The 22,229-nt window shown below is 41.0% G+C and overlaps 1 protein-coding gene across 5 annotated transcripts in view; it reads right to left on the reverse strand.

Annotated features, from left to right (window-relative positions):
• KNTC1 (kinetochore associated 1) overlaps window positions 1–22,229 on the reverse strand; it is an 87,071-nt gene that overhangs the window by 11,304 nt on the left and 53,538 nt on the right. For 3 of the 5 annotated variants that reach the window (XR_002338924.1, XM_021074082.1, XM_021074084.1), the window contains 19 exons: window positions 21,600–21,656; window positions 20,444–20,607; window positions 18,480–18,584; window positions 17,675–17,803; window positions 16,961–17,077; window positions 15,395–15,504; window positions 13,801–13,869; window positions 10,491–10,698; window positions 8,472–8,561; window positions 7,451–7,622; window positions 7,306–7,364; window positions 6,946–7,162; window positions 5,580–5,653; window positions 4,809–5,019; window positions 4,578–4,687; window positions 4,158–4,204; window positions 2,405–2,483; window positions 1,085–1,203; window positions 576–711 (listed from right to left, as the gene is read on the reverse strand). Coding sequence is in view for 3 of the 5 variants with exons in the window: in XM_021074082.1 (XP_020929741.1) it covers window positions 576–711; window positions 1,085–1,203; window positions 2,405–2,483; window positions 4,158–4,204; window positions 4,578–4,687; window positions 4,809–5,019; window positions 5,580–5,653; window positions 6,946–7,162; window positions 7,306–7,364; window positions 7,451–7,622; window positions 8,472–8,561; window positions 10,491–10,698; window positions 13,801–13,869; window positions 15,395–15,504; window positions 16,961–17,077; window positions 17,675–17,803; window positions 18,480–18,584; window positions 20,444–20,607; window positions 21,600–21,656 (2,273 nt within the window). In the remaining 2 variants the exon portion in view is untranslated. The remainder of the gene's footprint in view (window positions 1–575; window positions 712–1,084; window positions 1,204–2,404; window positions 2,484–4,157; window positions 4,205–4,577; window positions 4,688–4,808; window positions 5,020–5,579; window positions 5,654–6,945; window positions 7,163–7,305; window positions 7,365–7,450; window positions 7,623–8,471; window positions 8,562–10,490; window positions 10,699–13,800; window positions 13,870–15,394; window positions 15,505–16,960; window positions 17,078–17,674; window positions 17,804–18,479; window positions 18,585–20,443; window positions 20,608–21,599; window positions 21,657–22,229) is intronic. The other 2 variants (XR_002338925.1, XM_021074083.1) reach the window with 1 other exon arrangement.

The raw sequence follows: 22,229 nt of genomic DNA on the forward strand, positions 1-22,229 counted from the left end.
CGGTGGTTCTCAAAGTGTGTTCCATGGACCCCTGCATGGGGGGTAGAGGGGTTCCTCATACTCTTTCAGAAAGAACAGGGTCAGAACCACTTCCCTAATGCTATGATGGGGTCTGCCTTTTGTACTATGTTAATATTTGCGCTGGTGGTGCAAAAGCACTGCTGGGTGAACAGTAGGAATCCCTAGCTGCTATTTGTCTGTTGACCTCATATCCTTCCCACCCTGGGCTCCAACTGTCTCAGAGACTAAATTCCCACCAGTAACCAGGAGGAAGAGAAACAACAGTCCCCGCACAGGGCAGTCTTTGCTCCGTCTGGGTGAGGACAGGCAGGCCTTGGGGACAGATTATAAAAGTGTTCTCTCTGGTTGGTGGGGAAGGCTTCAGGCCTTAGGTAAAGGGACTTCCAAGCTGCTTTGTCACCTTCTGCGATAGGAAAGTAGGGCAGCTCTCAGAGCAGTAGAGCTGTTCAGGAATAAGAGTTTCTCTGCTTCTGTCTTTCAGGAATCTGCTGGCAGGCAGCTGAATGAACACAAGAGACGGAGTCCCTTGCCGTTGGGTGATTCAGGGTACATACCATGGATTCGTGGCTGTGGTTTTTCCATAGACCCTTGATCATTCCTTCTTTAGGACTGTTGCAAAATAATTCATATGTGATGGGGATATTCAGAGTCTCGAATGATGCCAGAAAAGTTATACTTTTCAAATAAGATCTGGAAAACAGAGACACGGACAGGAATCATCCTCCCTGGCCACATTTAGGTTGAAAGTAAAAGCCAGCACTTGGACATATTGGGCTGGTTTGTTGTTAAATGTCTATTTCAGGCTTCTATATAGTCATGGAATATTAAAAAGAAATCAATTTGAGCAAGATGAAGAAAACACTCGGGTTCTAAATGTCTCAAAGAACTAAGGGAAACAAGATGTTCTTAAAGGCCTGTTTCCCCTTTGCCAGAATGTCAAGGACACTCAAGGCAATGCTGACACGGCCCCCCTAATGTATTCTTCCAAACTAAGGGGCTTAAGAGTTATGTTTCCAAAGAATGATCTGTTTTCTATGAACACAACTTAAAAAATTCCACTTACTTCACTTCTTCAATGGTTTTTTTGAAGAGAGATTCTATAGTGTCCTTGTCAGCCAAATAGAGAAGACACTGCAGGGCTCGCGTTCTATGGGCATAAGTGAGCTGGTGCACGCCTAACGTCTGTAAGACCAAAAAAGAGGTTTGGAGAGCTGCACCTATGTGGTGTAACTAGGGCACTGAGCTTCAATTTGAGCCACACTGGTTTTTAAAAAAACTAAAATCTGTGTCTGCCCTTCAGGGAGTTAGTGGTTCTCAACGTGTGTTCCATGGACCCCTGCGTGAGGTGAGGTGAGGGGGTTCCTCACACTCTTTCAGAAGCAACAGGGTCAGAGCCACTTTCCTAACACCATGAGGGGGTCTGCCTTTTGCACTATGTTAATATTTGCACGGGTGGTGCAAAAGCTCTGGTGGGTGAACGGTAGGAATACCTAACTGCTATGGCAGCCCCCGCATTCTTCACATTTGCAGCACTGTAAACAAAAGAGACATTTGCTTAAGAAGGTTCTTGATGAAGTGGTAAAAATTTTATTAAACCTCAACTCTTGAATATATTACTATGAATTCACATTTGAATATATACTAATATTAGTTCATCAAACTGTTCTCATTCATGTTCTACATGATCTATGGGAAGTTTGTGAGAAACACACTGTGGTGCAGTGTTTTCAGGGAGAAGCACCTGTACGACTGAGCTGTGAGCTGAACCAGGCACTTTTCATGGAACATCACTTTTTCTTGAAAGAATGACTATCAGATGAAGAAAAAGAAGGGACACCCTCCACCCCTGCTGTCAAGGACATCAGCATCTCAGCCTTTCCCTTTCTTCTATCTATGCCTTTCCTCTCCCCCTGCTCTGGCTGCCTCAGGAGAGCATTTCTAACGCAAAAGCCTGAAGGCCAAGGAAGTCACATTGCCTTTAGGGGAAAGGGAAAGTTTAGTCTAACTAGCTTTAGTTTAGTGGGGAGGGAGGGCTGTGACAGGTCAGGCAGGGTCTGGAGACCAGGGTGGAGACTTCTCTCAGGCCAGGTGGCTTGGGCCCCCGGTATTAGGAATGCTGCTGGACCAGGGTGTTAAAACAGTGAACGTGGACGTGGACAACCAGTGGGAACTGTCCACAGGTGCACCACTCAGCTCGCAGAGCAAGATGTTTCAGAAGCCAGAACTAAATGGGGCTCGGCAGATACTACAATCACCTTTTGTAGAGTAAGTAAGACATACTTTGAATAAGTGCAAAAGTGAGCACTATCTTAATCAAACATGACAATGGTAAACTGTGTGGCTGAGATGCAAAGACAATTTTGAATAAGTTTTTAGAGCTTACGGTTGTAGCTGATGTTGCAAAAATAAACAGCATTCTTGAACTATAATCAATTGGACGAGACAGAAGGAGATACAGGACTCTGAAAAAAAAATGTTTAAGCACATTTAGATTTTAATTTAGTGACAGATTAGCAAAACGATAAACCTGTTTTACTCTCCATAGAAAAAGTCATTACACATCCCAAACACAGGCTGAAAGGGGTATGAGTCAAGGACATTTTTACTATCCCCTTTAAAGGATGCTTAATCTTTTCTTGAGTTCCTTCAGAGCTGAAGAAGATAATAAATACAAAGAATGTCATCAGTCTTCAGGGCCTCAGTCTTTTCATCTGTGAAATGGCTAGTCAACCTCTGATAACCTAAATACTCTCTAGTTAGGAAATTAATACAAACCATAGCTGCAAAGCACACTGAATGCTCCACTCAGAAACTTCTGTTTTAGGAGTTCCCATCGTGGTTCAGTGGAAATGAGGATGTAGGTTCGAGCCCTGATCTTGCTCAGTGAGTTAAGGATCTGGCATTGCTGTGAGTTTGGTGTAGGTCACAGACACAGCTCAGATCTGGTATTGCTATGGCTATGGTAGAGCCCAGTGGCTACAGCTCCGATTCCATCCCTAGCCAAGGAACTTCCATATGCTGTGGGTACAACCCCAAAAAGACAAAGAAAAAGAAGGAAAGAAGGAAAGAAAGAGAAAGAAAGAAAGAAAGAAAGAAAGAAAGAAAACTTCTGTTTTAGTCCACAGGACTGTGTTAGTGGCACATTTCAACCTCTAGACTCAGGACTGACTGGCCCCCCCAAGAAAAGGGCAGGCTGGATCAGGCATGCTGGAGGGTGTGGGTGTGGGTGGGGCTTCCAGTGGGAAAAGGCAGGAAGTGATGAGATGGGCATGAAGTACCTTTTGGGATCTTCTCTTTGGGGCTTCTCTCTCTCTGAACTGTTTCCCTCTAACCTTTCCAGGTGGCTGGTTCAGACAAATGCCCCAGGAGCTACTTCTTGCTTAGACAAAGGTGTCCCCGCCTGTAAAGGACTAAGCAAGGATGATGGAGTGCAGGAAAGTAGGCCATGGAGGGGATACTAGGCCAGTTCTGCCCAAACCAGGGGAATTCTTTTCCAGGGTTTATCTTTCCATATCCTATCAGAAGTCCAGGGCCGATGTAGGATGTAGGGCTTCATGAGGGACGTGACCTACTTTTCGTCTAGACCAGAATGGCAATAGGCTGGCATGCATGCCACCACTCCCTCTCCCAAGCCTGTGCCAGGCATCATTAATGGAGTACCACATTCTTTGACTTGAGCACATATATAGTCTTCTCAAGAGAGCAAGCCATGACCAATCAGACTTAGCACAGTACACCAGTGTGCCTTTTTTCGTCTCACATTTAGGTCAGAAGGGAAAAAGGAATCCTGGAGACCCGTATCTGAACCAGCCTAGCTCCCAAGGGAGAGAGAGAATACATAGGGGTCTGAGGCCAGAGTCCTAGCTACAGAAGGGTTTTCCTTTGCTTGAGGTACATGTTCTGCTAAAGAAGTTCTAGAAGGAACTCACTGAAGTTTCAGATCTGGGTTGTTTCTTATTTATTCACTGGAGATACTTAAACTCATTCATAGCCATATATCAATGAACTGATTCTTCTCAGAGGTTCTGATTTCTTGTTATATCAAGAAAGTCTTTTCAAAACCAACCTCTGACACATTCATTGGTAAGATTCTTATTGGGCAATGGGATGTAGACAAACGTAAATATAAAGAATACCTTCGGAGTGCTTCATCTTCTTGAAGTTCAAATAATTCTGATGGTTTCTTTGAAAAAGTGAAAAAAAAAGTTAAAAACTGAAGAAAGTTGGTTGACTATATAAGCTTATGAAAAACTATTAGATGAAAAAGCCCAGTATACAAAATGATATTTACAGACAAGTAATTACAGTGTAGTTCATTACTTTATGAAAAAATTCTTGTTTAAAAAGGTTTTTATTTTCATTACTCTAAGAGATGGATCAAAAAAAGACCAAAAAAAAAAAAAAAAAAAAAAAAAAAAAGCTCAAACGTTCCTTCTTCTAAGATTCTGTGCTTCCCGTTAGAGGTCACACATCATTGCAGGATGAACCATCAGCCTTTGAGAAAAGACCAGCAGCTCATATTCAAGAACAGATACTCTGGCCAAGCAAGGACTTACTTCACCAGGTTGAGTGGACGGGCACAGCCATTTTTCCAACAACATGTCCCAGACTTTCTCCAAGTTAATTTCATTGACTTCAGCTATTTCTTTAGCAGCTGCATGAATATCTAAGATATTAAAGACAAAGAATTAAAAAAAGAAAACCCCAAGTTTTCAATGCAAGATACCAGAGAGAATCAAAGGGCTAGTTCTCCTTGGATGCAAAGATAAAAAGGGTTTTGCCCTCACCAGGGTAATCTTTGCCAGATGAATCCTGAATTCTTTGATTTATGCTAGGATGTTCATACAGACTGACAATGAGATGTGCTGGCTTGCCGATCATTCTTAAATACTCTGTAGTGTTCAGCTTGTGGGCTATGAGCACAGCTTCAGTGCCTGATCTCCGGTACTGAATGTGAAGCTTCTTCAACAGAGCTTCAGCTTTTTCATGTGTTTCATCCTTTCAAAAAAATTCCAAGCAAAAAGAAAATCTCATTTTCTAAATGTTAAATGAAACTAAGAATCCATCTTTATCAATCAAGGTTCCCCTCTGACTTAGTTATATCCTTCAGTCTCTACACTAAGCTTTATCCATTTTCTCCATTTCAGGCATCCAACCCTTGAAATCACCAGGGAAGGATAAGAGCACAATTTAAATTAAAGAGAAAGCAGACCTTGCACCCCAGTATTCAACGGCAGCATTCTTTACAAATGCCAAGAAGCAAAGGAGTTCCCTGGTGGCTCAGCAGATTAGGGATCCAGTGTTGTCACTGCTGTGGCTCTGGTTACTGCTGTGGTGAGGGTTCATTCCCTGCCTGAGATCTTTTCCATGCTGCAGTTGAAGCCAAAAAGAAAATAAAAAAATAGGCAGAGCCTCCTTGCCTGCCCGCTTGCATTTCTCACAACCGTCCTATTTTAATAAATCTATTTCTTGACTTAAAAAAAATAATAATAAAAGAAAGACAGACAGACAGAAAAAAAGAAAGGAAGAAGAGACTCAACCTTTTAGTTCATACACACCTCAGATGGGATGTTCTGCAGCCACCTCTCAGCTAAATACAGGCAGAATTTCAAACTGGACATCTTGAAGGAACCTAAAGAGATAAAGAAATGATTTCTAAGTAAATTTTGATCCTTTCAAGACTATGTATTTTAGTCAAATTAGTCAGTTTTAAAACAATTGCGGAAATGTACACTGACAGTAAAAAAAAAAAAAGCATTTTAAACAGGACAGAAGGAAACAAGGCAGGAAGTAAAAGTCCACAAAGGCCCTCCTCTTCAGCTTCTATTCCTATTTCCTAGATTCTTACATTCCTCCCTGTGTGTGTCCACCCGAGCATGCAAACACGCGTTTACAAACATTTTAACCCAAATGGGATAAGATCACACATTTAATATAATTTGATGTTCTCACGTAATACATATCTTCGGGAGTTCCCATCATGGCTCAGCAGAAACAAACCTGACTAGCATCCATGACGATGCAGGTTTGTTCCCTGGTCCCACTCAGTGCGTTAAGGATCCAGCATCGTCGTGAGCTGTGGTGTAAATTGCAGATGAGGCTCAGATCCCACATTGCTGTGGCTCTGGTGTAGGCCAGTAGCTATAGCTCTGATTTGACCCCTAACCTGGGAACCTCCACATGGCATGGGTGTGGCCCTAAAAAGACAAAAGCCAAAAAAAAAAAACCCAAACAAACAAACAAAAAAAAACACTTATCTTGGATACCTCTCCAAATCACCTATGTAGTATTCCATTCTATGAATATGCTCTTTTTTTTTTTTACCAGTTCCTTATGAATGAGCAGTAAAAAGAAACAGTGATTTTTAACGTTTGTTAACAACCAAAAACATGGCAATAAGTGCACGTGTTTGTGTACCTGTTGCTCACATGACAACATCTAAGAATTCATAATTAAAAGTAGGTATGGGAGTTCCCGATGTGGCTCGGCAGTAACAAAACTAACTAGTATCCATGAGGATGCAGGTTCGATCCCTGGCCTTGCTCAGTGGGTTAAGGATCTGGCATTGCTGTGAGCTGTGGTATAGGTGGGTGGCTAAAGCTCCAATTCGACCCATAGCCTGGGAACTTTCCCATGCCAAGGTGCAGCCCTGAAAAGAAAACAACAAAAGAAAGTAGGTATGGTTGTATAAGGGGAAGCATTCATCAATTAGTATTCAAGCTGGGAAACGCCTGTGTCCTCGTACCCAGAGCAAGCAGCATCACTGATAGATACCCCTACAACATTCAGTGATGCTGCAAGAGAGGAGACGAGGCATGTATAACTCCAAGCTGTCAAACTGCTTCTCTGTATATTTTTTTCACTTCAAGTTCCAAAAACAACACAGCCAACCACCTGAAGCCCAATTAAAGGAAGAATCCATACCTTCTGGGACATCCTGGGCAAGACTGATGGCAATGGCTACAGCCCACTCTGGGTTAACTATGGATAACAAGTAGGATTCAATGGTTTGTGTGATCTTCGTTATCTCCTTGTTAATCAGTGTTGAGGATTTAGCTTGTGTTAACAGCAGCAGCTTAGGCTTCAGTTTTTTTTCAAAAACGTGTTTGGCTGTAGACACGTACAGAGTGTCCAGAGAGAACTTCAAAGAAAGGAGAAGTTAAGCCTGACTTTTATGTTCACCGTTAAGGGCTTTATGTGAAAGCTGCATAAAATCCCTCTACATGGGGTCTGAATGAATTATAGGCAAAAGATATATGACTTTTATGAGTTTTAACCCATTACCTTCATTAATTTAGAAATTAAGAGCAAGGTTGGGAAGGATTCTTCGCTGAGTTCCGTAGCTGAAAAGGAAACAAAGACAGCATGATTTATTTAAGAAAAAGGTCTTGGCTATTCTGTGCAATTCCTCAGAAGTTAATGAACATACAAAGAATTTTCCAGAAGTTCTGTGCTGTGCCGAAGAATATCAGATGAAAAGGCAATCTGATTTGGGCAGCTGATGGCAGAGTTATGACGTGTTCCAACATATACTGATATTCTAGGTCCACTGGAGGAGAAATTCTTCTGTATGACTTCAAATGTTTCAGAAGGCTCAATGCCTATATTAAAATAAAAAAGTATTTTCCAGTGAGATTAAACCAATCGTTGTTTTAAAATCACCTAATTCTAGAAGTTCCCGTTGTGGCACAGCAGAAACAATCTGACTAGGAATCACGAGGTTTTGGGTTTGATCCCTGGCTCATTCAGTGGGTTAAGGATCTGGTGTTGCCGTGAGCTGTGGTGTAGGTCACAGACGCGGCTTGGATCTGGCGTTGCTATGGCTGTGGTGTATTGGACCCCTAGCCTGGGAACCTCCATATGCTGTGGGTGCGGCTCTAAAAAGACAAAAAAAAAAAAAAAAAAATTGCTTAAAGTACCAAAATAGAATTGAGGCCAGGACCTACCTACTAACATAGAAAGCTAAATCTGACTCTGGGTCTCACATGCTTTGGGGTTTTTGTTGCCAGATGACAAAATTTTTGCCTGAATTCTTCCGAATCAGTGACATTGCACTCTTGGACAGATTTAAATTGCCTCGATAGAGCAAAATGGATTAAAATAAAATATGGAGAGCACAAAAACTCTTTTTACTTCTGTATCCCTTTTATTAAAGAAAAGGAAATAGAATAAAAAAATGTGCAGTTTATTTTGTCGTTGTTTGTTTTTGGATGCACTTGTAGCATACAGAACTTCCCAAGCCAGGGATCAAAACCAAGCTGCGGCAGTGACCAGAGCCACAGTAATGACAACACCGGATACTTAACCTGCTGAGACACACAGGAACTCCAAAAAAAAGGGACAGTTTAAAGGGAGCTCAGAGGAAAGTCCAGAAAGACACTAGATAACAGTAATTTTTCAATGATACAAATAAAAACATAATTTGAAAATTTACAATATATTTGTTCTACCTGATTAATATTAATGTTGGTTATCTTTTCATCAGCTCTTTCTATGACTTTCAGGACAACTTCAATCATCTCATAGTCATAGGGATCCAACTGCATAAAAACAAAAATATATGAGAATTAGAGATGTTGCCAGGCTGGTTGATGGTTTTATTCAGTTATGTGCATTAGTACAGGTTACATATATAACATCTCAGTGCCCTACAATATTAAATTGTTATTTGAAAAATAAACTAACATTTCCTCATCTCTAAAATTAACTCTATAATTATTATTATTTTTAAAATGTCTACACCCATAGCATATGGAAGTCCTCAGGCCAGGGATTGAATCCAAGCTGCAGTTGCACTCTATGTCACAGGTATGGCAATACTGGATCCTTTAACCCACTGTGCACTGGGCCAGGGATCGAACCTGTGCCTCCACAGGGACCCAAGCTGCTGTAGTCGGATTCTTCACCCATTTCGCCACATTGGGAACTTCTAAAATTAACTCTATGCTTTAAAATGTCTCAAAGGCTATTTTTAAGGCTGTACAAAAGACAATTTTTTATTTAATGTTTTAAAAAGTAAAAAAAAAAAAAAAAAAAAGCTGTACAAGGCCTTTTTTTTTTTTTTTTGCCTTTTAGGGCCACACCCACAGCATATGGAAGTTCCCAGGCTAGGGGTCCAATGAGAGCTACAGCTGCTGGCCTACACCATAGCCATAGCAACACAGGATCTGAGCCGCGTCTGTGACCTACACCACAGCTCATGGCAACGCCGGATCCTTAACCCACTGAGCAAGGCCAGGGATCGAATCCACAACCTCATGGTTCCTAGTCGGATTCATTTCCTCTGCACCACAACGGGAACTCCAAAGCAAAGTTTGAATAAAGAAAAATGTTAAGGTACTAAAAACCTAGAAAGATACACATATCAAAATTTTATAAGATTGTTAAAATTCTGCTACTTCCATTTATGATGAGAAAATTAAAATAGGAGAAAACTGACCTTTTTGGAGGGAAATGACATAATTAAAAATGCAAACAAAACCTTCAAACAAAACCTTTTCAAAGGATTTCATTCCGACTATAACTACATACTAAGATGCAAGAACAAGCTGGGTGGCTTCTATATATGCATTTAGGAGAAAGGAAATATTCTCTTTGTTCTAGTTCTGCCCACACACCATTACATTAAAAAAAAATTTAAATGCCAACTAAATTCACATGAATAACAACACTGAACAAAGTGGGAAGATGATCTCTATAGTCCCTAGAATTTTGAGCAAGTCTATGTAATTTTTGGCTGAATTATAGGTAAAACATAAAAACTGAAGTATTTCTCTTAGTCTTATAGTTTTATTTCTCCTTCCATTCACCTTCATTCCCCCATCAAAGTAGCCCTTAACCTAAAAATTCCAACTCTCAGAAGATCTTAAAAAATAATCAGATGAGAGCAAATTATGTGTACATGAAGACAGACATTTTTAACAACTTAAGATAATGAAATTTAGAAACAGTTTAAATGTCTACTCATAAAGGCCTGGTTAAATACCAGATGTTTTGTCTACATAGTGGGATAAGAAATATGTACCTGTCCAAAATGACATAGATGTATATGTACTGACATACAATGACAATATGGTAAATGAAAGAAGAGTAACAGGATAGTATATTTAAGTCTAAGATGTTCACCAAACTGTAAACATTTTTATCTTTGGGAGTGGGGTTATAGGGAAATTTCACTTTTTGATTTATACCTTCTTCTCTAGTTTGATCTTTTTCAGAGAGATGTGTGCAATTTTTAAAAGTTCAGGGGGAAAAAAGGGGCCCTTCTTTTTTTTTGGGGGGGGAGGAGACAGGAAAAGTGGTATATTAAACTATAATAAAATAGAAAAATCTAAAATTTTTTTTCAAAGTTAATAGCTTACAAAAAAAATAGGACTTATATTTCCCGTCTGTTACTCTACCTATCTGATTAATGAAGGCTGGGAGGGATGTCTGAAAGATCTGACGCATTCATTTCACCGTTCATCTACCTTATGCAGTATTCCGCTGAGACTGATGACCAAATCTTTTGTGCTCCTCAGTAAAGGGACCATTTCGATGGCTTTGGCCAGGAGTTTGGAACGCTGCTCCTGTGTAGATTCCGTGTTTGCGTCTCCCTGGCTTTGGCTGGCGTTAGTGTTGTGGAGGAGTGTTTCGATGAATAGCTGAAGGGCCGCATCAGAGTCCAACTGAAATGTGCTAAGAGAAGTATTCAATAACACATGCATCTTCCAGAGTGCATGCATTTCTTTTTTTTTTTTTTGTCTTTTTGCTATTTCTTTGGGCCGCTCCCGCGGCATATGGAGGTTCCCAGGCTAGGGGTCGAATCGGAGCCGTAGCCACTGGCCTACGCCAGAGCCACAGCAACGCAGGATCCGAGCCGCGTCTGCGGCCTACACCACAGCTCACAGCAACGCCGGATCGTTAACCCACTGAGCAAGGGCAGGGACCGAACCCGCAAACTCATGGTTCCTAGTCGGATTCGTTAACCACTGCGCCACGATGGGAACTCCTGCATGCATTTCTTTTTTATTTTTATTTTTATTTTTATTTTTTTTGCCATTTCTTGGGCCACTCCCGCAGCATATGGAGGTTCCCAGGTTAGGGGTCTAATCGGAGCTGTAGCTGCCAGCCTTCGCCAGAGCCACAGCAACATGGGATCCGAGCTGTGTCTGCGACCTACATCACAGCTCACGGAAACATTAGATACTTAACCCACTGAGCGAGGCCAGGGATCGAACCCGCAACCTCATGGTGCCTAGTTGGATTCGTTAACCACTGAGCCACGACGGGAACTCCTCACACAGCTTTAGATCAAAAAACCAAACAACCCATTGAAAAAATGGTCTGAAGATCTAAATAGACATTTCTCCAAAGACAGACAGATGGCCAAAAAGCACTCGAAAAGATGCTCAACATCACTAATTAGAGAAAATGCACGTCAAAACTACAATGAGATATCACCCCACCTCAGTCAGAATGGCCACCATCAAAAAGTCTACAAACAATAGGAGTTCCCATCGTGGTGCAGTGGTTAACGAATTCGACTAGGAACCATGAGGTCCTGCATGCATTTCTATACAGAATTTCTCACGGAAAATTTAGGTATGTGCTCCCACCACTGAAATCTAACCCTTCCATTGTCCAGTCTCATGATCACGTCATGTACCTGTTTTCAGAGTTAATTACTGCCTTTAAAAAAAAAATTAGATTACTCTTGGTGGGCATGTAGATTGGCACAATCTTGGAGGGAAATTCATAATAAAACTGAAAATACTTATGTCCTTGAGGAGTTCCCATTGTGGCTCAGTGGTAATGAACCTGACTAGTATCCATGAGGACACAGGTTAGATCCTTCGCCTTGTTCAGTGGGTTAAGGATCCAGTGTTGCTGTGAGGTGCGGTTTAGGTCACAGACGTGGCTCGGATATAGCACTGCTGTGGCTGTGGCGTAGGCCAGCAGGTGCAGCTTCCACTCGACTCCTAGCCTGGGAACTCCATATGCCACATGTGTAGTCCTAAAAAGACAAAAAAAACCCCCAAAACCAGATATTCTTGGTGGGTATGCAGACTCACACAATCTTGGAGAGAGATGTGTAATAAAGTTGAAAATACTTATGTCCTTGGGAGTTTGGGGTTAGTTAGATGCAAACTATTACATTTAGAATAGATAAGCAATGAGGCCCTGCTGTATGGCACAGGGAACTATATCTAGTTACTTGTGACAGAACTTGATGGAAGATAACATGAGAAAAATAATGTATATATGTGTATGATTGGGTCACTTTGTTGTACAGCAGAAATTGACAGAACAATGTAATTCAACTATAAAAAAATTTAAAAATTAAAAAAAAAAAAAAAAACTTAGTCTTGTTTTTTTATAGGGCCGCCTCAAGGCATATGAAGGTTCCCAGGCTAGGGGTCGGATTGGAGCTGTAGCTGCTGGCCTATGCCACAGCCACATCAACATCAGATCCGAGCTGTCCCTGCAACTTACACCACAGCTCACGGCAATGCCAGATCCTTAACCCACTGAGTGAAGCCAGGGATTGAACCTGCGTCCTCATGGATGCTAGTCAGATTTATTTCCGCTGAGCCACAACAGGAACTTCCTACTTATGTCCTTTATTAGAGCAAATCCACTTTCATACACTTCACAAAAGTAGCAAAGATACACATAAGGGTGTCCCGTAAAAATTGCTTGCGATATTTAAAAGTTGGAAATGGGGAGTTCCCGTCGTGGCGCAGTGGTTAATGAATCCGACTAGGAACCATGAGGTTGCGGGTTCGGTCCCTGCCCTTGCTCAGTGGGTTAACGATCCGGCGTTGCCGTGAGCTGTGGTGTAGGTTGCAGACGGGGCTTGGATCCTGTGTTGCTGTGGCTCTGGCGTAGGCCGGTGGCTGCAGCTCCGATTCGACCCCTAGCCTGGGAACTTCCATATGCTGCAGGAGCGGCCCAAGAAATAGCAAAAAAAAAAAAAAAAAATTATTAAAAAAAAAAATAGGGAGTTCCCGTCGTGGCGCAGTGGTTAACGAATCCGACTAGGAACCATGAGGTGGCGGGTTCGGTCCCTGCTCTTGCTCAGTGGGTTAACGATCCGGCGTTGCCGTGAGCTGTGGTGTAGGTCGCAGACGCGGCTCGGATCCTGCGTTGCTGTGGCTCTGGTGTAGGCCGGTGGCTGCAGCTCCGATTCGACCCCTAGTTGGGAACCTCCATATGCCGAGGGAGCGGCCCAAGAAATAGCAACAACAACAACAACAACAACAAAAAGACAAAAAAAAAAATAAAAAATAAAAAATAAAAAAAGTTGGAAATGGGAATTCCCATTGTGGCTCAGTGGTAATAATCTGATTAGTAACCATGAGGATATGGGTTTGATTCCTGGCCTCGATTAGTGGGTTAAGGATCTGGTATTGCCGTGAGCTGTGATGTAGGTCATAGACACGGCTCAGAATCCACCTTGTTGTAGCTGTGGTGCAGTCTGGCAGCTGTAGCTCTACTTCAACCCCTAGCCTGGGAACTTCCATCTACTGTAGGTGCAGCCCTAAAAGCAAAGAAAAAAAAGTTGGAAACAATAACTCATCAACAGGGAGCTGGTTAAATGACTCATACAAAAGAATATCTCAGGGTTAACAGATATGAGAAAGGGAATATATGTCCTAGTCTAAGACAACATTTTTATTTTGTTACACGAATGATATGCGCTACAAGATAATGTACAGTTGTTTCTGAGAAATTTTTTAAAATGCATGTTAGTAAATGCGTAAGGAAAAAAAAAAAACCCACGTGAATAATACAGACCAAACTCTTTTAACAGTGATGATCCCTTGGGGTGGGATTATGTGGGACTTCAATTTTAATATGGTCCATCTGAATTAGAAAAAAGAGTAGTTTCAAAATTGAGTCGGGTTAGTATAGACAAAGCAATAGCTGAAATGCCTTTTATCCCCTATTAATAAAAGAGGGATAGTTTAATTTGCTGTATAGAATGACTGAAATGTCAAGAAAAGCTATAAATATGATAATTTTAAAGTCATTCCCTGAAATTCTAAAAGTCATCTAAATTTACTCAGCAGGGAGTTCTGTCGTGGCTCAGTGTTAATGAACATGACTAGTACCCATGAGGACGTGGGTTAGATGCCTGGCCTTGCTCAGGGGGTAAGGATCCAGTGTTGCCATGAGCTGTGATTTAGGTTGCAGATATGGCTCTGACACCTCCTTACTGTGGCTGTGGTGTAGGCTGGTAGCTGCAACTCTGATTCGACCCCTAGCCTGGGAACTTCTATATGCCACAGGTGCAGCTGTAAAAAGAAAAATAAATACATAAATAAATTGCTGATAATATACAATAAAAATTAAAGGAGATGATCTGTGGGAAAGCACTTTGAAACTAACAATGGGTCAGCAAACCTGTTTTGTATTTATTAGATTAAAAACATCTGAGATATAAATTACAAATCATTTGATCCACCTTATCACAGTAAACTGTGTCTATAAATAATGTTTAGTCTTAGTTTTTTATTCACTTAAGTTATTTAAAAAAAATTCTCCCTGAATCATACTTTCCATCAATTTTTAATTTAAGATCACCTTGTTCCTAAGGTGATCTGAATTTTTTTTTTCTTTTGCTTTTTAGGGCCACACTCACGGACAGAATGTGGAGGTTCCTAGGCTGGGGTCAAATCAGAGTTGTAGCTGCCGGCCTACACCACAGCCAGAGCAACACCAGATCCGAGCCATGTCTGCGACCTGCACCACAGCTCATGGCAACACCAGATCCTTAACCCACTGAGTGAGGCCAGGAACCTTCGTCCTCATGGACACTAGTCAGATTGATTTCCGCTGAGCCATGATGGGAACTCCTGAATTTTTTTTTAAATGGTTGCACCCATGGCATACAGAAGTTCCCAGGCCAGGGACTGAGTCTGAACTGCAGCTGTGACCTATGCTGTGCTGGGTCAGAGACCAAATCCTCGCCTCCAGAGTGACTTGAACCACTGTAGTTGGATTCTTAACCCACTGCACCATAGCAGGAATTCCTAAATTGATCTGATTAAACTTAATTGCTCAGGAGAATAGTCTCAAACTTCCCTGATCAATGGAACTGTCTGGAGCTCCTATTAATACCAGATTCCTGGGGTCTCAGCCCGGACCTGATGAGTCAGAACCACCACAGAGGAACCCAGGGATCTGTATTTTTAATCAAGTGCCTGAGGTGATGCTTATCCTGAGGTAAGTTGGGAAAAGACTAAACAGTGAATTAAAAAGTGGGTGAGCAAAAGAAAACAGAGGTCTATGGGCCACATGAAATAATCAGTTACTACTGTGCTCTCCAAGTAGAATTTCCAGTTTGTTAAGCTAACAGCAAAAATACCACTGAAATTTAAAGAATTACCTGCAATATTCCAGAATGAGGCTTGTGTCCATGTCTATATTCTTCACAAGAGCTTTAATTAGGTCTTTCTTGGTAAGAAAATGTTGCCGGAAAACCGGCTGGAAAGAAATCTAGAAATAAAAAGAGCAAAACAAAAACCATGCTAAACTGAAATGTATCAGAATAAGGGGACCATCATGACTTGCCGGTTCACTATCCATTTTTATAGAGAAATGTTTTTCTTTTTCATTTTTTTTTTGGCTGCGCCTGCAGCATACACAAGTTCCTAGGCCCATAACTGAACTGGCACCACAGCAGTGAACTGAGCCACAGCAGGGACAATGCTGGATCCTTAACCTGTAGGGCTACCAGAGAACACCTAGAAACATTTTTCTATAGCTCCTTTGACTTTTATCATATTACCCAACTCGAACTTCACTCTGAAATTTCAGGTATATTTGGCTATGTATCCAAAATCTCTCTTGGTCACACTCACTGTCTCTTCATCAGCGAAGTTTGTTTGTTAGCAACAAATAGTCCCATTACTGCATAGGAACTAGGTTCCAAGCATACCTCATTTCTGTAGTGGTTACAGTCCTAATAAGTCAACTATTTGCAAATACATCTTTCCTTCTTTTTTCTGTTTTTTGTTTATATGGCTGCACCTGTGGCATATAGAAGTTCCCAGGCTAGGGGTTGAATTGGAGCTGCAGCTGAGGCCTATGCACAGCTTGCGACAATACTGGATCCTTAACCCACTGAGAAAGGCTCAGGGATCAAACTCACATCCTCATGGATACTATGCTGGGTTCTTAACTCACTGAGCCACAATGGGAATTGCCTCTATTGCAAATAAAATAAAATGTTTTACATTCACAAGCAAGTAAAACAGGGCTTTGTTTCTGTAAATTGAAAAATAAAGGCCACTTACCTTTCCTAGGAGTTCTGAAGCTTAGTACACTTGTACTACATTTTAATATTATCTTTAAATGGCACCAAAAAAATTATGAGGTTAAAGGGTAGGCCTAGGAGCTCCTGTTGTGGCTCAAAGATAACGAACCCAACTAGTATCCATGAGGACTCAGGTTCAATCCCTGGCCCCACTCACTGGGTTAACGGATCTGGTGTTGCAGTGAGCTATGGTGTAGGTCGCAGACACAGCTCAGATCTGTCATTGCTGTGGCGTAGGGTGGAAGGTGAAGCTCCAATTCGACCCCTAGCCTGGGAAATTTCATGTACCACGGGTGCGGCCCTAAAAAGTGGGGAAAAAAAAAAAAAAAAAAAGTAGGCCTAGAATAGCTTAAATGTCAATTAATATTAGATATATTCCTATTAACGAGAAGGCTAAGCAGAGGAAGTGTCAAGCCTCTTCTAATTTCCTTCAAAATAGAGCAAAAAGGAAATGAGGCAAAAGGTCTTGGTTTCTTTGAAAGCACCAATGTGTGTACTTAAATATAACTAAAATGTGCCAGTCAATTTATACATGACCTCTCCAAAATTAAAGAATAACGAGATCTTTGTTTTAAACTTTCCAACCGGGTAATTATCAGAATGGAGGAAACTCCTGACACTCTGAAGAATACTCACACCAAGTTTACTAAGACGAATACCCCACTGAGCATCTGTACTGAGTTCACAGAACTTAAGCTCCATTTCTGTTTCCTGATAGAGACTGGCCAGCTTAGAGCCCACCAGAGATATTGCCTGAAAAATTAAAATTAAAATTAAAATGGAAATAGAGTGTGTTTTACCTTTGATATGAAACCCAACAGTAAAAAACAATCTTTATGTTAACAGTTGGAATGTTAAACATTGCTTTGTATACTGTCATTACCTACACAATATTTAAGTAATCTGGCTTTTAGTATGCTGCCATAAATTGAATTTCTTTAGTAAGAAAAGGCTAAACTTTAGCTATCTTGCATATAAGACCCCCACAAAAGGCAAATTTTAAATAGCATCAAAGACAAGTTTTGCATTCATTAAACTCAACCTATCCAAAAAAAAAAAAAAAAAAAAGTTCCTGAGTCTTTGGTTTCAAATACACAGAGCAGTGGGGCTCTCTGGCTGCATACAGATTTAAGAAACAGAAAATATCATTATTCTTTGGGTTGAACAATGCTTAGGATCTGCATATTTATTCACTGGTGTGTCACTACTTAAGGAAAAGCTGGTAAAAACTATGTAAATTAGCTTGACCTTTCTTTCACTAAATCTTTAAGATCTGGTGGCAAAGACAACTTTATTTTTTCCCCTAAATCTTTACTATTTTAAGGACTGAAGGTGTGCTTCTGGTCATACCAACACTTTGTCGTAATTCTGCCATGCTTTATCTATGAGCTTCCAGAGATTTTCAAAGACTGCTTTTTGTGGTAAGAGAGTACAATATCCTAAGGCCAAGTCGTGATCCACCAGGCGGCAATTAAATACCTGCGGGAGAAAGCATCCAGAGGAGCAAGTTCTTCACCATCAAAACAGAATTTAGTCTCTAAAAGCTGACTTTGCCCTGAATTTTAATTATAAACCCTATGAAAGAACAACCGTTTCATGAAAAGTTATTTATAATAAACTAGTTCCAACTTATTTGCTTAGTTTTAATGTCTTTTATCACTATTATAAATTAAAGGAAAGCAACTATTACAAGTTCTATACAACCCAGATCCCTTACCTTGTCTCCTGCATGAGTAATCCATTATTTCTCTTCAAATCCCCAACATCCCTTCCAGATCCTGATTCTTTTTTTGTGTGTGTGTCTTTTTAGAGCCACACCCACGGCATATAGAGATTCCCAGGCTAGTGGTCAAATCAGAGCTATAGACGCTGGCCTACACCACAGCCACAACTACGCCAGATCCGAGCCATATCTGCAACCTACACCACAGCTCAAGGCAATGCCAGATCCTTAACCCACGGAGTGAGGCCACAGATTGAACCTGCGTCCTCATGGATGCTAGTCAGATTGTTTCTGCTACAACGGCAACTCCCAGCTCCTGACTCTTACCGCACTGAGAAATCAGATGCAACCAGGAGGGAGAAGGCGAGGGAGAGGGGAAGAAAGAGCATGGAAGAGAACATGAGAGCTTGAGCACTTACCACAAATACTCACTTTGTACAAGAGTGTTGTGGCATTTCCCTTGATAAACGTAACAGCTTTCTCTTTCAATTCCATAACCACATCCCTGGATTTAACTAATGTGGCCTCTCCAAACAACTTTTAGAAAAGAACAAAAGAATCTTTAGGTACACTTCTGTGCACTGTTTTGAAAACTTTGTTTAAATATTCACCAACTTTGAAAATTCATCATTACATGCAAAAAGATTTGGCATTTTAATCTATAACAACAGAAAGCTAGGGCTTGCAGGGGAAGTGACTGGGAAGGGGCAAAAAAGAACGTTTTAAAATACTCTGTATCTGCTGTGTAGCACTGGGAACTCTAGTCACTTATGATGGAGCATGATAATGTGAGAAAAAAGAATGTATACATGCATGTGTAACTGTGTCACCATGCTGCACAGTAGAAAATTGACAGAACATTGTAAACCAGCTATAATGGAAAAAAATAAAAATCATTTAAAAAATAATTAGATTAAATAAAATACTCTGTAATCTTTTTTTTTTTTTTTTTTTTTTTTGTCTTTTTAGGGCTACACCCTCAGCATATGGAAGTTTCCAGGCTAGGAGTCAAATAAATCACAGCCGCAGCTGCCAGCCTACACCACAGCCATAGCAATGCAGTATCTGAGCCGATTCTGTGACTTACACCACAGATCACGACAACACTGGATCCTTAACCCACTGAGTAAAGCCAGGGATCGAACTCGTTTCCTCATGGATACTAGTCGGGTTTGTTATTGCTAAGCCATGGCAGGAACTCCAAAATACTCTGTAATCTTGATTGTGGTGTTGGTGATAAAGTGACATTGCTTGATATACTTAAAACATGAGCCTTTTAATTGTGAAAGCTAAACTTTGATCAAGTTAACTTTTTAAAAAATTGGCATTTAGTAAATATCAACAAATAGAAATGAATGCAATTCCCTCTGAGATCAGCTTCATAAGCAAATTATCAGCAAGTAGCCTATCTTCTAGTCTTTTTTTTTTTGTATTCTTTTTTTTTTTTTTTGTCTTTTTGCCATTTCTTGGGCCATTCCCACAGCATATGGAGGTTCCCAGGCTAGGGGTCTAATCGGAGCTGTAGCTGCCAGCCTACGCCAGAGCCACAGCAATGCAGGATCCGAGCTGCGTCTGCAACCTACACCACAGCTCACAGCAACGCCGGATTGTTAACCCACTGAGCAAGGGCAGGGATCGAACCCGCAACCTCATGGTTCCCAGTTGGATTCGTTAACCACTGCGCCACGATGGGAATTCCTCCTTTTTTTTTTTTGTATTCTAGTCTCTTTTCTTTCCCTTTTTTTTTTTTTGCTTTTTTAGGGCCACACCTGCAGCATATGGAAGTTCCCAGGCTAGAGGTCAAATCGGAGCTACAGCTGCCGATCTACGCCACAGCCACAGCAACACCAGATCCGAGCCGCATCTGTGACCTACACCACAGCTTATGGCAAGCCTGGATCCTTAACCCACTGAACGAGGCCAGGGATCGAACCGGCAACCTCATGGTTCCTAGTTGGATTCGCTTCCGCTGTGCCACCACGGGAACTCCTAGAATCTTTTCAATGAAGCTGTCAGGTAATAATTATAATAGTTGGGGCCACAAATAGCAGATCAATACTTTTGACTTGATGTGGTCACTGGGCTTAGAATAAGAGAACTTACCATTGCAACCAAAAATCTCGGATGACTTACTTTACCTCCCTGAATCTGAGTTTCTTTATTTGCAAAGTGGAGTCTCTGAGGTTTATTTGTAAAGATTGGGTATGAAAATGTGTGCAAGTACTTTGAACTACACCTGAATCTGCACAGATGTTCAACAGATGTTTCCTAAATCTGACAAATTACCAATTTCCTTACTACAAAGCCAAACAGGAAATTCTCCAAATGCTTTTGTTGGGCAGTGCTTCTGTATTTATGCTCATGTAGAGTGAAAGTATTTGTTCTCAAAACTATACCTTTTCACTCAAACTGGCATTCATGAAATTTGACATAGAGTGCTGAAGACAGGTACCAAATGAACCAACTACAAATCTCAGGGCTAGCTCCCACTGGCTGGATTCCTGAAGGTTCTGAAGCAAGGCAGAGATGGAACTGACAACAGGTAACACAAGACTGTTTCCTGTGAAATGATAAAAGTTATTTTATTTGAGTAAAATATTTCAAAATTTAGATTTTTTTGATGTTTTTAAGGCTGCACCTGCAGGGTATGGAAGTTCCCAGGCTAGGGGTGGAATCGGAGCTGCAGGGGCTGGCCTACGCCACAGCCACAGCCACCCCGGATCGGAGCCACATCTTCGACCTATGCTGCAGGTTGTGGCAACACCAGATCCTTAATCCACTGAACAAGGCCAGGGATTGAACCTGCATCTTCATGGACACTGTCATGTTTTTAACCTGCTGAGCCACAATGGGAACTCTTAGATTTTTTTTTTAAACAAAGAAAGGTCCTATCTGGAAATGGTTCTCAAGCATGGTCTACTTTTTAAATGCAGGTAATGGTCATAAATGAGAAAGCTAACATGAGGCTTGTCTAAAGCAGAAAATAGCTAGTTACATGGACACTGAGGTAATTATAACTTGTCAGTTTTGAGATGCTTGAATAATTAGCAGAAGAAAACCATTTCTCTACTTGGAAGACCAAAATTTATCAACCAATTCATAAAAGTGAACCCTATAAGGCAAATGACACATTCTCCTGACCCTTTGGAACAGTAACTGTGAAACAGTAATAACTAAGTAACTACAGTAAGGACATCATCAGATTCACATTCAGAATTTCAAAAAAAAGAAAAATTTTTTTTTTGTCTTTTCTAGAGCCGAACCCACAGCATATGGAGGTTCCAAGGATAGGGGTCTAATCAGAGCTGAAGCCGCCGGCCTACGCCAGAGCCACAGCAACGTGGGATCCGAGAGCGTCTGCAACCTATACCACAGCTCACGGCAATGCCAGATCCTTAACCCACTGAGCAAGGCCAGGGATCAAACCCGAAAACTTATGGTTCCCAGTTGGATTTGTTAATCACTGAGCCATGATGGGAATTCCCTAAAAATTTCTCTGTTGGGCATTTACAGAGTTATAATACAATGGTATACATTTCTGATGTCAGATACCTTCGCTGATGGAGCAGTACGGTAAACTTGTAGAATCCAAGGGATATCTCTTGCTTTCTACAAAAGAGGATAAATTCAATAACAATAAGTAAAATAAACTCTTGTATAGAGCACATGGTCCCAGAAATACTTTAATTTTGTGCTCTTATCAAATAATGTTCTAAAGCAACCTGCTACTTAAAAAAACAAACAAACACTTATGAGACACAACCTAGAATAGATTTACAAGGAGATCCTGCTGAATAGCATTGAGAACTTTATCTAGATACTCATGTTGCAACAGAACAAAGGGTGGGGAAAAAAAATGTAATTGTAATGTATACATGTAAGGATAACTTGATCCCCTTGCTGTACTGTGGGAAAATAAAAAACAAAAAACAAACAAACAAACCCAAACTTAAGTATACATACAGAAAATTACACAGATAAGTGTATGTCCAGACCAAGACACAGAACACTACTAGCACCCAGGAGCTGCCCCCGGGCCCACTTCCAGTCAGCCCTGCAAGGGTAACCATGACTATGACTTCTAACAGCATGACCTCCTCATAGACTGTCCTTGTACTTTATGTAAATGAAATCACACAACACGCACTCTTTTGTTGCACTTCATTTGTTCAGCATTATGCC

This window comes from Sus scrofa, chromosome 14, assembly GCF_000003025.6.
Source record: "Sus scrofa isolate TJ Tabasco breed Duroc chromosome 14, Sscrofa11.1, whole genome shotgun sequence".
Classification (NCBI taxonomy): Eukaryota; Metazoa; Chordata; class Mammalia; order Artiodactyla; family Suidae; genus Sus; species Sus scrofa.